This window comes from Diaphorina citri, unplaced genomic scaffold (assembly GCF_000475195.1).
Source record: "Diaphorina citri unplaced genomic scaffold, Diaci psyllid genome assembly version 1.1 scaffold1469, whole genome shotgun sequence".
In the NCBI taxonomy this organism is placed as follows: domain Eukaryota; kingdom Metazoa; phylum Arthropoda; class Insecta; order Hemiptera; family Psyllidae; genus Diaphorina; species Diaphorina citri.
In genome coordinates, this window is record NW_007378895.1 from 61,115 (window position 1) to 73,147 (window position 12,033).

A 12,033-nucleotide genomic window follows, 5' to 3' on the forward strand; every position below is an offset into this window, starting at 1 on the left:
TATGTACAAGTAAAGAAAAAATCTGGTGTGAACATCACACGACTTTCTGGTGTAAAATGCTCCCTAGCCCTAGCCTTCAATAAAATCTTAACTGACCTCATTTTCATGTCGCCCCTCCTAATAAAAGTTGTCTCCAAAGTGATTAAAATAATAATAATAAAAAAAAAAAAATCCACGAAATCTGCCACAAATTTAAAGGGATCCGTGTAAAATGTAAAATCAACTGGGAAATCAAAAATTACCCATAAATTAGTCACATAAAATCAGCCATAAAAAAATTTAATAGGTATATGACAAAAAATCAGCTATCAAATGGGTCACATGAAATCAGCCACTAAATCTGTCACGTATAGCCATCGAATCGAATGGGTCTCGTAAAATCAGCTTTCAAATCGAGTCACGTAACTGAGCCATCAAATTGAATCAGTCATGTAAAATCAGCCAGGACTTCGAGTCGCTTATAATCAGTAATCAGCCATTATATCAAAGCAAACACGTAAAATCAGTCATCAAATCCAACATGTAAAATTAGCCCTCAAATCAAACATGTAAAATCAGCCGTCAAATCAAATCAGCCACACGATACAAAGCGGTGTAGCCACACAACCGCGCGCGCAGAGCAGGTAAAAGTTTGGCGGCAGCTGATAAATCATCGAGAAGATTGGCGCACTCGCACATCAACAAATATAGCTTGTCACCTCCTGACGCTGACTTGTGTAGGGTAATGCGGCGTAGACCGGCAGACTTTGGTAGATAGCGGTACAGCATTCTGGCCCCTGAAATAACATAATAATAATAATAATAATAATAATAATAGGCACCTGAAATAATAATAAATGTAGTGCTTATTTATACTGCTCGAATAGGACTGTGTCCATTTACCCTAATAGCATTAGGCTGCTGCCATTATTGTGACCAAATTGTCAGTTTTTATTAAATTTCATATCTCGACTGGGATTGAACCCATGCTCTCCTGATTACCAGGCGAGTTTTAACCACAACGGCTGGCTTCCTTCTTCGCTTTGGGGACGACAAGACCTTAACAGTTACAGTTCCCTCGAGGATCGTACTTAGGGCCCCTCTCGAGCTTCATTTGTCTCCTTTTGCTGTAGGCCAGACTCCGAAAACTTGGAGCATCCACCCACCCTCCTCGGTTCATCATTATTTGGACTCTCGCCTCGCCTCTCTACAAAATCCTGGCTACGAGGCCTGGTTCTCTCTATGAAACCCCTTTGAGAAAAGAAAGTAAAAACTGTCGTCTAGCCTTTTTTCAACTTAACCCTTTACCTGTCCAATAGAGCCAGTTCTGCTCAAACCGTTCGTTATCATCGCCCTCGAAAACTTTATACACGGTCACTATGTATCCTGTTGATGGAGAATGCGGCTTTCGACTAGATGGCTGCAGAGGGGGTCTTGCAATAATGGCAACCTCAAATCAAATCAAACATTTTTACTGTGATAAAATACAAACATGTACACAATTTTTCTTAATGCTAATTTATGACCAAAGAAATTTGTTATCTTGATGGATGCCTCGGTAACTTTTTGTAGGTCCATATCGGTAGAAAGAGGGAAAATAGTTGGGTGGAAGAGCTCCGTTTTTGTAGGTCCATATCCATGTCTTTTTGTAGGTCCATATCGGTAGAAAGAGGGAAAATGGTTGGGTGGAAGAGCTCCGTTAGGAGAATCCTGCCACTATAAATAAAGCGTTTAAAAAAAAAAATAGTCTCTGTGGTGTTTACCCACAGAAACCCATATAGAAAGAGGGAAAATGGTCTCTGGTGTTTACCCACAGAAACCCATGTATTAAAACTTCTCCCTTAAGCTGAGAGACCACTCTCTTTAATTCTTGGATTTTTTTCATCAACAAATAGCAAAATTTCACTCGGAGGCCCTCTTTCAGATAACCATTGAAAATACATAGGTAGGCAGCAAGTGTGGTTGCGCCATTATGCCCAAAGAATAGAGTAGAATATACCTTGTTTATCCTGCCAGAATGAGACTGAAAAGTCCCTTTGCTCCCGCAGTCTAAACAAGGTCTTATATATTTCATAGGTATGTAAATGCAGTTTCTTTGTGTTATTATGTCACAACTTTGGTGCTCACTGCAGCATTGTAGGATTTTCCCAATATCTCAATAATCGTACTAAAACTTCTCCCTTAACATGAGAGACCACTCTCTTTAATTCTTGGAATTTTTTCATCAACAAATAGCAAAATTTCACTCAGAGGCCTTCTTTCAGATAACCATTGAAAATACATAGGTAGGTAAGTGGCCCTTGGCAGCAAGTGTGGTTGCGCCATTGCCCAAAGAATAGAGTAGAATATACCCTGTTTATCCTGCCAGAATGAGACTGAAAGTCCCTTTGCTCCCGCAGTCTAAACAAGGTCTTATATATTTCATAGGTATGTAAATGTAATGTAGATGCAGTTTCTTTGTGTTATTATGTCACAACTTTGGTGCTCACTGCAGCATTGTAGGATTTTCCCAATATCTCAATAATCCTAAAATCCAATGTTTACCTACCATGCTGGCACCGGTCGCTATGCGCATTTATATGCCATAGCTACTCATTTTCCTCCGAGGCTGAGTGGCCCCCGCACCAGCCAGTCGAATGTCGTAGGTTCTCTCCTTTCCATCAGAGGTAAATATTTTTTTCTAGGAGTTAACGTCACTGTATTACTGCTGGGGTTTTTACTGACGGAGGTTTTACCCTTTATTTGGCAACAAGCTCTCCCAAGAAGGTTAGTATTAATATCACTGTATAACTGCTATTTTTTTATTTATTTATTATTATTATTATTATTATTATTTTTTTTTTTCGTAATCAGGTTTTTACATTCGGCGACGAGCTACCCGTCCAGATTCCAAGCACGCTAAATTTTAAATGTAAATGCAGTTTTTTTGTGTTATTATGTCACAACTTTGGTGCTCACTGCAGCATTGTAGGATTTTCCCAATATCTCAATAATCCTAAAATCCAATGTTTACCTACCATGCTGGCACCGGTCGCTATGCGCATTTATATGTCATAGCTACTCATTTTCCTCACGAGGCTGAGTGGGCCCCGCAACAGCCAGTCACGGAATCAATCATTTGGATGATACAAATTTCTTGACCCCGCCGGGAATCGAACCCGGGTCTCCCGCGTGCAAGGCGAGCGCAGTGACCACTACGCCATGGGAGCTGACTTATTTCATAGGTATAGTTTAGTGTTCTTTGGATCACCTCTTTGCTGCCTCCGTAAGCACAGAGGAGCATAATACAACACGACTATACCTCATTGAATAGATCGAAAGTGTGTTCGGCAGTATACCGGACATGGGTGGGGTCAAACTTCTTGAGCGAAGCAGCGCGAACCGTGTTGAACACATCAATGGGGTTGTTCTGAGTGTTGTTGATGACGTAGTAGGTAATGAACGGGAACTCCGCTGAAATTTAGGTAGAAGAAAGTAAAAAATCAGGTGTGAACATCACACGACTCTCCTTATCATATTAATTTATGCTCTTGTAACTTTTTCGATCTAATAGAAAAAGGAGACCTGATAAAAATAGATCAAGACACTCACTATCTAAAAGAAGAAGGAGACCTAAGAAAAATAGATCAAGACACTCACTATATCTAAAAGAAGAAGAAGACCTAAGAAATATAGATCAAGAGTATCAAGACACTCACTATCTTTCTCAATGGTGGCCAAAAGAATCCCCTCTTTGACGCACTTCACAGCTGCAATATCGTTGAGTAGATCACAAGCAGTCGCTTTCTGTTTGTACATGGGAATTGCCAAAGGTGATTCCAAGATGGGGTCGATGGGCTCAAAATTTGTCATCAGGTGAATGAGGACACACAGCTTTGGATCTTCCACTTCTAAAACGTTCAAAATGTTTGGTCTATTGTTTGCGATCTGGAACACAGGACCAGAAAAAATAGGTTTAAAGGTGTGTTCACACATAGTCGACCGTTGATCAAAGGTCGATCAACGTGGTGAAGAGGTAGTGTACGGTTTAAGGCGACTTCGATCGACGGGATCGACTATGTGTGGACTGTGGACACACCTTAAGAGTATAGGTACCTAAACAACAGTGCGTTAATTGAGATAACTGTGACAATGGAGGTCTTATCGTCCTTAAATCAAATAGAGGATGAGAGAAAGACAGGCGTTCCGAGAACGGACCTTTATCTGTTAAGGATAAAAATCGTGCCGAGCGGGAATGAAACCCGTGACCCAACACAAGACAGGCGCTCTGCCTTATAAGCTAACTAGGCTGGAGAGAAAATTTTATAAGGGTACAAGTATCCTGTTAATGAGCTGGGTGCTGGGTTATGTGGTAGAGAATGCTTCATAGACAAACGTCTACCCCCCTCTCAAGAGTCTATTATAATGAACAAAAACCTCGAGAAGAAAATATTAAAATGAAAAGGCGCCATTTAAAATAATCCACAAAAAATGTCTCGAAAATACAAGGGAATAATTCCAATTCATTTATCATCGTTGATAATACTTTTCCTTTCGAAAGATGTAAAAAAAAGATGTCTCGAAAATACAAGGGAATAATTCCAATTCATTTATCATCGTTGATAATACTTTTCCTTTCGAAAGATGTAAAAAAAAGAACTGATAATTCTTTCCCCACAATTTCGGGTTTTTTTCGTATTCCGTTCGTTTCACCTAATTTAATTTTTCGCAAGTTGTTTTTATTACTTCTTACCAGAAAGAAAACAGAATATTTGAAGAGAGAGACAGAAAAGAGGAAAAATAAATAATACCTAGGCATCTATACGTAATAAAAAGAAAGTAAAAATGGAAAGTAAGAAAATCACCCGACGCGACGTTAAAAAGTTCTCTGGTTGAATTTAAGATCGCTTTTTTTTTTTCGTATTCCGTTCGTTTCACCTAATTTAATTTTTCGCAAGTTGTTTTTATTACTTCTTACCAGCAAGAAAACAGAATATTTGAAGAGAGAGACAGAAAAGAGGAAAAATAAATAATACCTAGGCATCTACGTATACGTAATAAAAAGAAAGTAAAAATGGAAAGTAAGAAAATCACCCGACGCGACGTTAAAAAGTTCTCTGGTTGAATTTAAGATCGCAGAAATTTTTCGAGATGAAACTAGATTTTTCTGCATCGTGATTTTCTAGTATCACAGACCGTAACTAATGTCAAAAAGCCAGACTTGGAGGAGGAGAAGGAGAGAAAAGAAGGAGAGGAGGAAGAAGAAAAGAGATAAAGACCAAGGACAAACAGTATAGGTACGATACGAGTAAAAGTTTTCCAAGGGTCAGAGGACTCTCAATTTTTTCATATAAAAAAAACTCGCAATTTTATCCTCGTAAAATAATATTTAACTTGAAAATACTCCAAAACTTTCATCATGAACGTAACTTTAGTTGTAAGATGTGTTCGCAGAGATACAATACCTTGTGTATTCGTATCTCTATCAATTCTATGATAAATTACCGCGGTATCCTATTGGATATTTCTACATACTACATATTTTGGAGGTGAAGAATATTAGGTATTGTGAGTATTTTTGAGATAAATTGCCTACGAGTATATCAGAAAAGAACTATCCATAAAGGAAATTTCCCTATGGATGGTTCTACATATTTTGGAGGTGAAGAATATAGGTATTGTGAGTATTTTTGAGATAAATTGCCTACGAGTATATCAGAAAAGAACTATCCATAAAGGAAATTTCCCTATGGATGGTTCTTTTCTGTTTAATGCTGTCCAATTTTTCTATAATTTGAAATTTATTATAAACTAGGTGTTCTGGTTCTGGAGATAGAGCGATCAGAGTGTGAAATGTGAATGGATCTTGATTTTAATATAATATAAGATAAGAGATTACCTCTCCAAACACTTACGTGAACACCTTCTGGTAGAAATCGATTTGCAGTTGCAATAGGAATTATAAAACAGTCTCTATCAAGGTTGGCAAACGTCACAGGCTCAGCTTTGCTGATTGGTTCCAGGGCAGTTCCAGGAGAACTGTAGTTCCCCGGCCTACCGCTAGTGCGGTCAAAACTAACCTGGAAATGGAAATCACATATCACATTGAAATGGGGGACTTTCCTAACGAAATTCCTGGATGCGGAGTCCAGGATGTAGGACTATTGCACCCCAAATCACACATCAAAACGGTGATATAGTTTTAATCCCCATTACCTCGGCAGTATTATGTTTGTAGGTACAGGTGCCAAAACCTGCTACAGCCAGCTAGTAGAAAATTAAAAAGCTGTTCCAACCCGGGTTCCAAACTTCCGAAGTAAAGCTGTCTCCACACATAGTCGACGCCGTCGATCGGCGATGTGAATCTATGTTGTCGAGGCAGTGTACGGTTTCAGTCGACGCGACGTCAATCGACAGCGTCGATTATGTGTGTATGGACTTAAGTATGTCTTAATACTCTACAGCTACAGGAAAATAAATAAGCATCTCAATGCCAAATTGAATACAGCCATCCAATTCAATTATCTGTTATTAAAAGAAATTGGCAGCCAAACAGTCTTTTTTCGTTATAGGAAAGTAACTTTTTCTGTCTACCGTCACACCCACCTGACTACTAGAGGCTGACTCCTGTGGGTTCATCCCAATCCCCAAGACTTAAGTATGTCTTAATACTCTACAGCTACAGGAAAATAAATAAGCATCTCAATGCCAAGTTGAATACAGCCATCCAATTCAATTACCTATCTGTTATTAAAAGAAATTGGCAGCCAAACAGTCTTTCTTCGTTATAGGAAAGTAACTTTTTCTGTCTACCGTCACACCCACCTGACTACTAGAGGCTGACTCCTGTGGGTTCATCCCAATCCCCAACTCAACCCGTCCTGTACCCGAAGACTTCCTTTTGATCCCATTGATTGCCCATTTGATGAATGCATACGACGGCTTACTAGCAGTGACAGACTCTTCATTTTCCTGCCCCACATTGGACGGGCTCAGGAATATATGCGTCCGATAAGAGTGATGCTCCTCCATCATGGAGTAGCCTCCGGTCTCTCTGGAGCGCTTCCCATGGACACCCTTCCTATGTCTGGTCCCAGACACCTTGGTGAAACCTCGGTCCTTGCTCCCACCACCACCTCCTCCGCCTTCTGAATGAAAATTTTTCCGAATCAGAAGATTCATCTTGTAGGAAAATTACAAAAAGTTTCGCACACGCACAAACACCACACACTTTCTAAATCTAAAACGGTTTTGCAACCGGGTTCATAGTTCGAGTTTTGGCACAAATACACAGTCTGGTTGTTTGGTTTCTTCTATCTGGCTAACATCGTTTTCGAGCAAGACTTGGGCGTAGTTCTTTCTAATGCCTAAGATTTTCTAGATCTACTTCAAGTAAAAATGCATTTTTTCACAGTAAAATCACAGGACCTGCTGTCAGCACTGTACCAGTATATACACTGGAAGAAAGAAAAGAAAAACTTAATCGTCTTTCGGTGAAGCCTTGTCAATAGACGTGAATTTAGGGATTACCTAATAACAGTAAATTATTTATTGATAGATTTCTTCTTTATGAGTTTGTTTTCTTGCCAAATATTAGGTACCTATGCCATAAAAATGATTTTTCGTATTTACCTACTCCGAAAGCTATGCTATGGCACCTGCTGTCAGCACTGTACCAGTATGTACACTGGAAGAAAGAAAAGAAAAAATTAATCGTCTTTCGCTGAAGCCTTGTCAATAGACGTGAATTTAGGGATTACCTAATAACAGTAAATTATTTATTGATGGATTTCTTCTTTATGAGTTTGTTTTCTTGCCAAATATTAGGTATGCCATAAAAATGATTTTTCGTATTTACCTACTCCGAAAGCGCATTTCTATTTATGTGACCGGATTAGTGATGTATGCGTATGCCTCAATGTCTCATGAATGAAATAGCCAAACCCCGTTTAGTACAAGGATGGCAAATTCAGAATTTACCTATCGTAATTTTTGGCAATATTTGTGACAAAATAATCTGTAGGTACTCTAAACAGCTCAATGTCTCATGAATGAAATAGCCAAACCCCATTTAGTACAAGGATGGCAAATTCAGAATTTACCTATCGTAATTTTTGGCAATATTTGTGACAAAATAATCTGTAGGTACTCTAAACAGGTACAAAACGTCAAAAGGCATTTGGAAAAATCAAAATTCTATGGGTACAAGTTTTTTTTTTTTTTTATACTACAAAGAAAGACAGACAATAAACAAGTTTAATTTGCAAAATATATCCTATGAACTAGACAAAAAAATCGAAACCTACAAGTACTTGTACTTGAAAGTTATTTGACTCCTTCCTAAAATCATACAGTTCTAATTCTAGCTTATGGGTGAAACTGCAAATCATCCCCACTCCAAAGCAGTTAATTAGTTTCCCAGACAATCCAGACATGGACCTTTTTTCCCCGGGAGAGGAGGAAAAGACTGGCTCCGATTTTCATTTAAACTCTTTATGATTGGGAAATATTTTCCGAGCCCATAGTCTTGCTGCACCGTTTAGTTTAATGACGTCTAAACGCAGAAATTTAAATACTTTTTTGCTGAAATTTTAACTTGGCGTTTTTGACAAATACATAAACAAACCGCGTGCCATTGCAACGCCGTGGATTTTGGTCAATTGAGATACGACAAACCAGCGTCGAAAATACTCACAATCTCTTTCCACTTGATCATGTTTGGCGTTCGCAAAGCCATCGCGTTCAAAAACTACTCATCTATGTGTCTTCTTTTTCTTCTTCTTCCCCTTCTTCTTCTTTTTCCTCCTCCTCTTCTTCTTGTTCTTCTTCTTTTTCTTCTTCTTATTCTTTCACACATCACCTTGAATTGCTTTTCGCCCCACCATTTTGCTTTTTTCGAAAATTGTGACTTGCGTTTTGATTTTAGAAATAATGTCCCCGCGGCCTCACGTTACGCTGAATCGTGTGAAGAGATCTTGTGTTTACGCTCCGCTCACACGTTCTTCTTCTTCTTCTTCTTCTTCTTCTTCTTCTTCTTCTTCCTCCTCCTCCTCCTCCTCCTCCTCTTCTTCTTCTTGTTCTTCTTCTTCTTCCTCCTCTTCTTCTTCTTCTTTCACACATCACCTTGAATTGCTTTTCGCCCCACCATTCTCTCCCACCACTTTGCTTTTTTCGAAAATAGTGACGCGTTTTGATTTTAGAAATAATGTCCCCGCGGCCTCACGTTACGCTGAATCGTGTGAAGAGATCTTGTGTTTACGCTCCGCTCACACGATCATTTCGTGGAAAATGTTGAAAAGGTTGTGAACAAAATATCTCAAGAACGGTTTGTCGTAAAGCGATGAAATTTGGTAACAGTTGCTTTTGTGATTGTAAAACATCTAAAATTTACTTTATAACGTATCATACCTACATAATATTATCTACACATGCAACGATTTTTTCGCCTTTCAGATTAATAAATCGTTTGTGTAGACGGGGAACTGTCTAAAATTTCACAGCGTAAAACTTGCGATTTATCATTAGATCTGATCTTGAGAAAAATCGAAACGTGTGTACCTATCAGCAAAAAACGGGGGGGGAATCAGATCTATCATCTAATTGCTAATCTACGAGTATGATAAAAGGGCTACTATTACTAGGGTTCTACAATATTAAAATTCCTGTCAAACAATGATAAGGGACCATTTCTAAACGACTAGGGGTGTTTTTTAAAAACCACTAAAGAATTTCTAAACGACTATGGGCAGTTTTCTAAACAACTAGGAAAGGCTTTCTAAAAAAAAAAACTAGGGACAGTGTTTAAACGATAAAAAAAAGGTAGCTACTAGAAACTCCTACTAGGGTTCTACAGCATTAAAATTCCTGTCAAACAATGATAAGGGACCATTTCTAAACGACTAGGGGTGTTTTTTAAAAACCACTACAGAATTTCTAAACGACTATGGGCAGTTTTCTAAACAACTAGGAAAGGCTTTCTAAAAAAACTAGGGACAGTGTTAAAACGATAAAAAAAGGTAGCTACTAGAAACTCCTGGCAAATTTGAAGAGATTGGACTTTAGAAAGTGGATGATTTGGTAATGATTTAATAAAGTCTTGTTGTTTTGAATGACCCAGGGCTTACAGATATTCGCTATATTAGATATTACGAGTATTTACAATGTATTTCCCTCAAAAACGTACGTCACTGTCATTTGGTGTTCACATTTCACAAGGACTTGAGAGATATCATGCATTTTAGATAAATTAACAAAAAAATTAAGTCTAGAGGCAATAATAACGTGCACTTTGACTTTTGGAATCAAGACAGACAGGGAAAGTTATAAAATAATGCAGTAGGTAAGAAATATGTACAATTATGCAGTCGAAATTTTGCAAGTGAGCTTGAGAGATGGAAAAAAAAACACCAACACACTTCAATTACTTCAATGCAAGGGAGAAATGCGATTCTTTAAGAAGAGAAAAGTGCGAGAGAAATTAGAGAGATTAAATCTGGTAATCTGGGAATGAAAACCGTCAAATCGAAATGGGAAGAACAAAATAATATTAAGTTAGATCGCACTGCAGGAGTTTAACTAATCAGTCTCAATTTTTGGCACAGATTTAACTCGTCTTATCACAAAAGTATCCTTCAGATAGTCATCAACTTTTGCCAATCTCATTTCAAAGGAGTGGGTTGTAGGCAAACAATGCTTTTAAATGCAGAGGGAGGGGATTCTACATTTGAAATAAGGAAGGTAAAAAAGATATCTGTCCTCAGAGAAGTTGAAAGAAAAGTGCGTCAAACGAATTACAAAATATCTGTTTACTTGATGATGGAGATTTTAACATGGAGATCATTATGAACTTTACGTATAAGTTCGCCACAAAAATTCGATTTATGGTCTTTTTGACTTGTGAAATATGATTTCTTGCAGAAAAAAAGTTTTACAGCTAACACGGGTAATTTTACAATAGGTTTCGTAATCGAAAACACTTGGTCGCGTATTTCTAATGCTGTGTTTGAAAATTAAAGATTATTTTTGATAAGGCTACTGAAATCAATTTTATTCTACTCAAAAAGCACGGCTACTTTCTTCTAGTTCTATTATTTGGAGTTAAAAATCAGATTAACCAAAAACACTGACTATAATTTATAAAAGAACGAACGAAATAGCACTTTTAAAAATAATACAAAATCATTCTTTCAGAAAGAAAATACAAAATTTTAAACAATTCTTAATTTTTTTCATGTTAATGAATTTAGTCTCTGCTCGTTTTCGGAAGATAATTTGAAAATCTACGTAGTCACATGCATAACCAGGCGGAGGCCACATGGGGTCGATAGGCCCCTCGAATAATTAAAGGCTCTACAAATCGTCCTCTTCCAAAGGAATTTTGGCATCCTGGGATTCGAAGCACAGTCTCTCTTGTTACGAATCAAATGTCATATAATTATACCCTTGTAAAGAGGAAAAGATCAAGACCATTTTTAATGGGAGTGGAAATGGTTGAAGAATTGGATTATTTTCAGAAGATTCTGTAAAAGTAAAAAAACAAATAGTCATCTTATTACTTTCTATTACTACAGTATAGCGGAGCTATACTAGTATTACTTTCTATTACTACAGTATAGCGGAGCTATACTAGTAATGAAAGTATTGCAATCGGTCCAAATTTTCAAAATCGGGAAATGGGTGGAAATATCCGTTTTGGGGTCCCCTGATTCCAAAAAAGTGGTTTTTAGCCCATGGTCTGTACGTAACGTACGTACGTACGTAACGTACGTACGTACGTAACGTACGTACGTACGTAACGTACGTACGTACGTAACGTACGTACGTACGTAACGTACGTACGTACGTAACGTACGTACGTACGTAACGTACGTACGTACGTAACGTACGTACGTACGTAACGTACGTACGTACGTAACGTACGTACGTACGTAACGTACGTACGTACGTAACGTACGTACGTACGTAACGTACGTACGTACGTAACGTACGTACGTACGTAACGTACGTACGTACGTAACGTACGTACGTACGTAACGTACGTACGTACGTACGTACGTACCGTACGTAACGTACGTA

At 38.1% G+C, this 12,033-nt stretch overlaps 1 protein-coding gene across 3 annotated transcripts; it reads right to left on the minus strand.

Moving 5' to 3' along the window:
- Positions 1-74: 74 nt before the first annotated feature.
- On the minus strand, positions 75-11,180 carry LOC103516041. 3 transcript variants are annotated; one of them, XM_026828560.1, is made up of 8 exons: positions 10,768-11,180; positions 6,784-7,415; positions 5,874-6,038; positions 3,678-3,906; positions 3,281-3,432; positions 1,288-1,429; positions 549-776; positions 75-496 (listed from the first exon to the last, which is right to left on the minus strand). In XM_026828560.1, exons 2-7 carry the CDS (start codon positions 7,138-7,140, stop codon positions 562-564), a joined length of 1,260 nt encoding a protein of 419 aa, XP_026684361.1. In that variant the 5' UTR covers positions 7,141-7,415; positions 10,768-11,180; the 3' UTR covers positions 75-496; positions 549-561. The 3 variants fall into 3 exon arrangements, with proteins under 3 accessions (XP_026684361.1, XP_026684362.1, XP_008479215.1); XM_026828561.1 differs by having other exon boundaries at positions 75-776; positions 6,784-7,106; XM_008480993.3 differs by having other exon boundaries at positions 75-776; positions 10,768-11,179.
- Between the last annotated feature and the right edge of the window lie 853 nt (positions 11,181-12,033).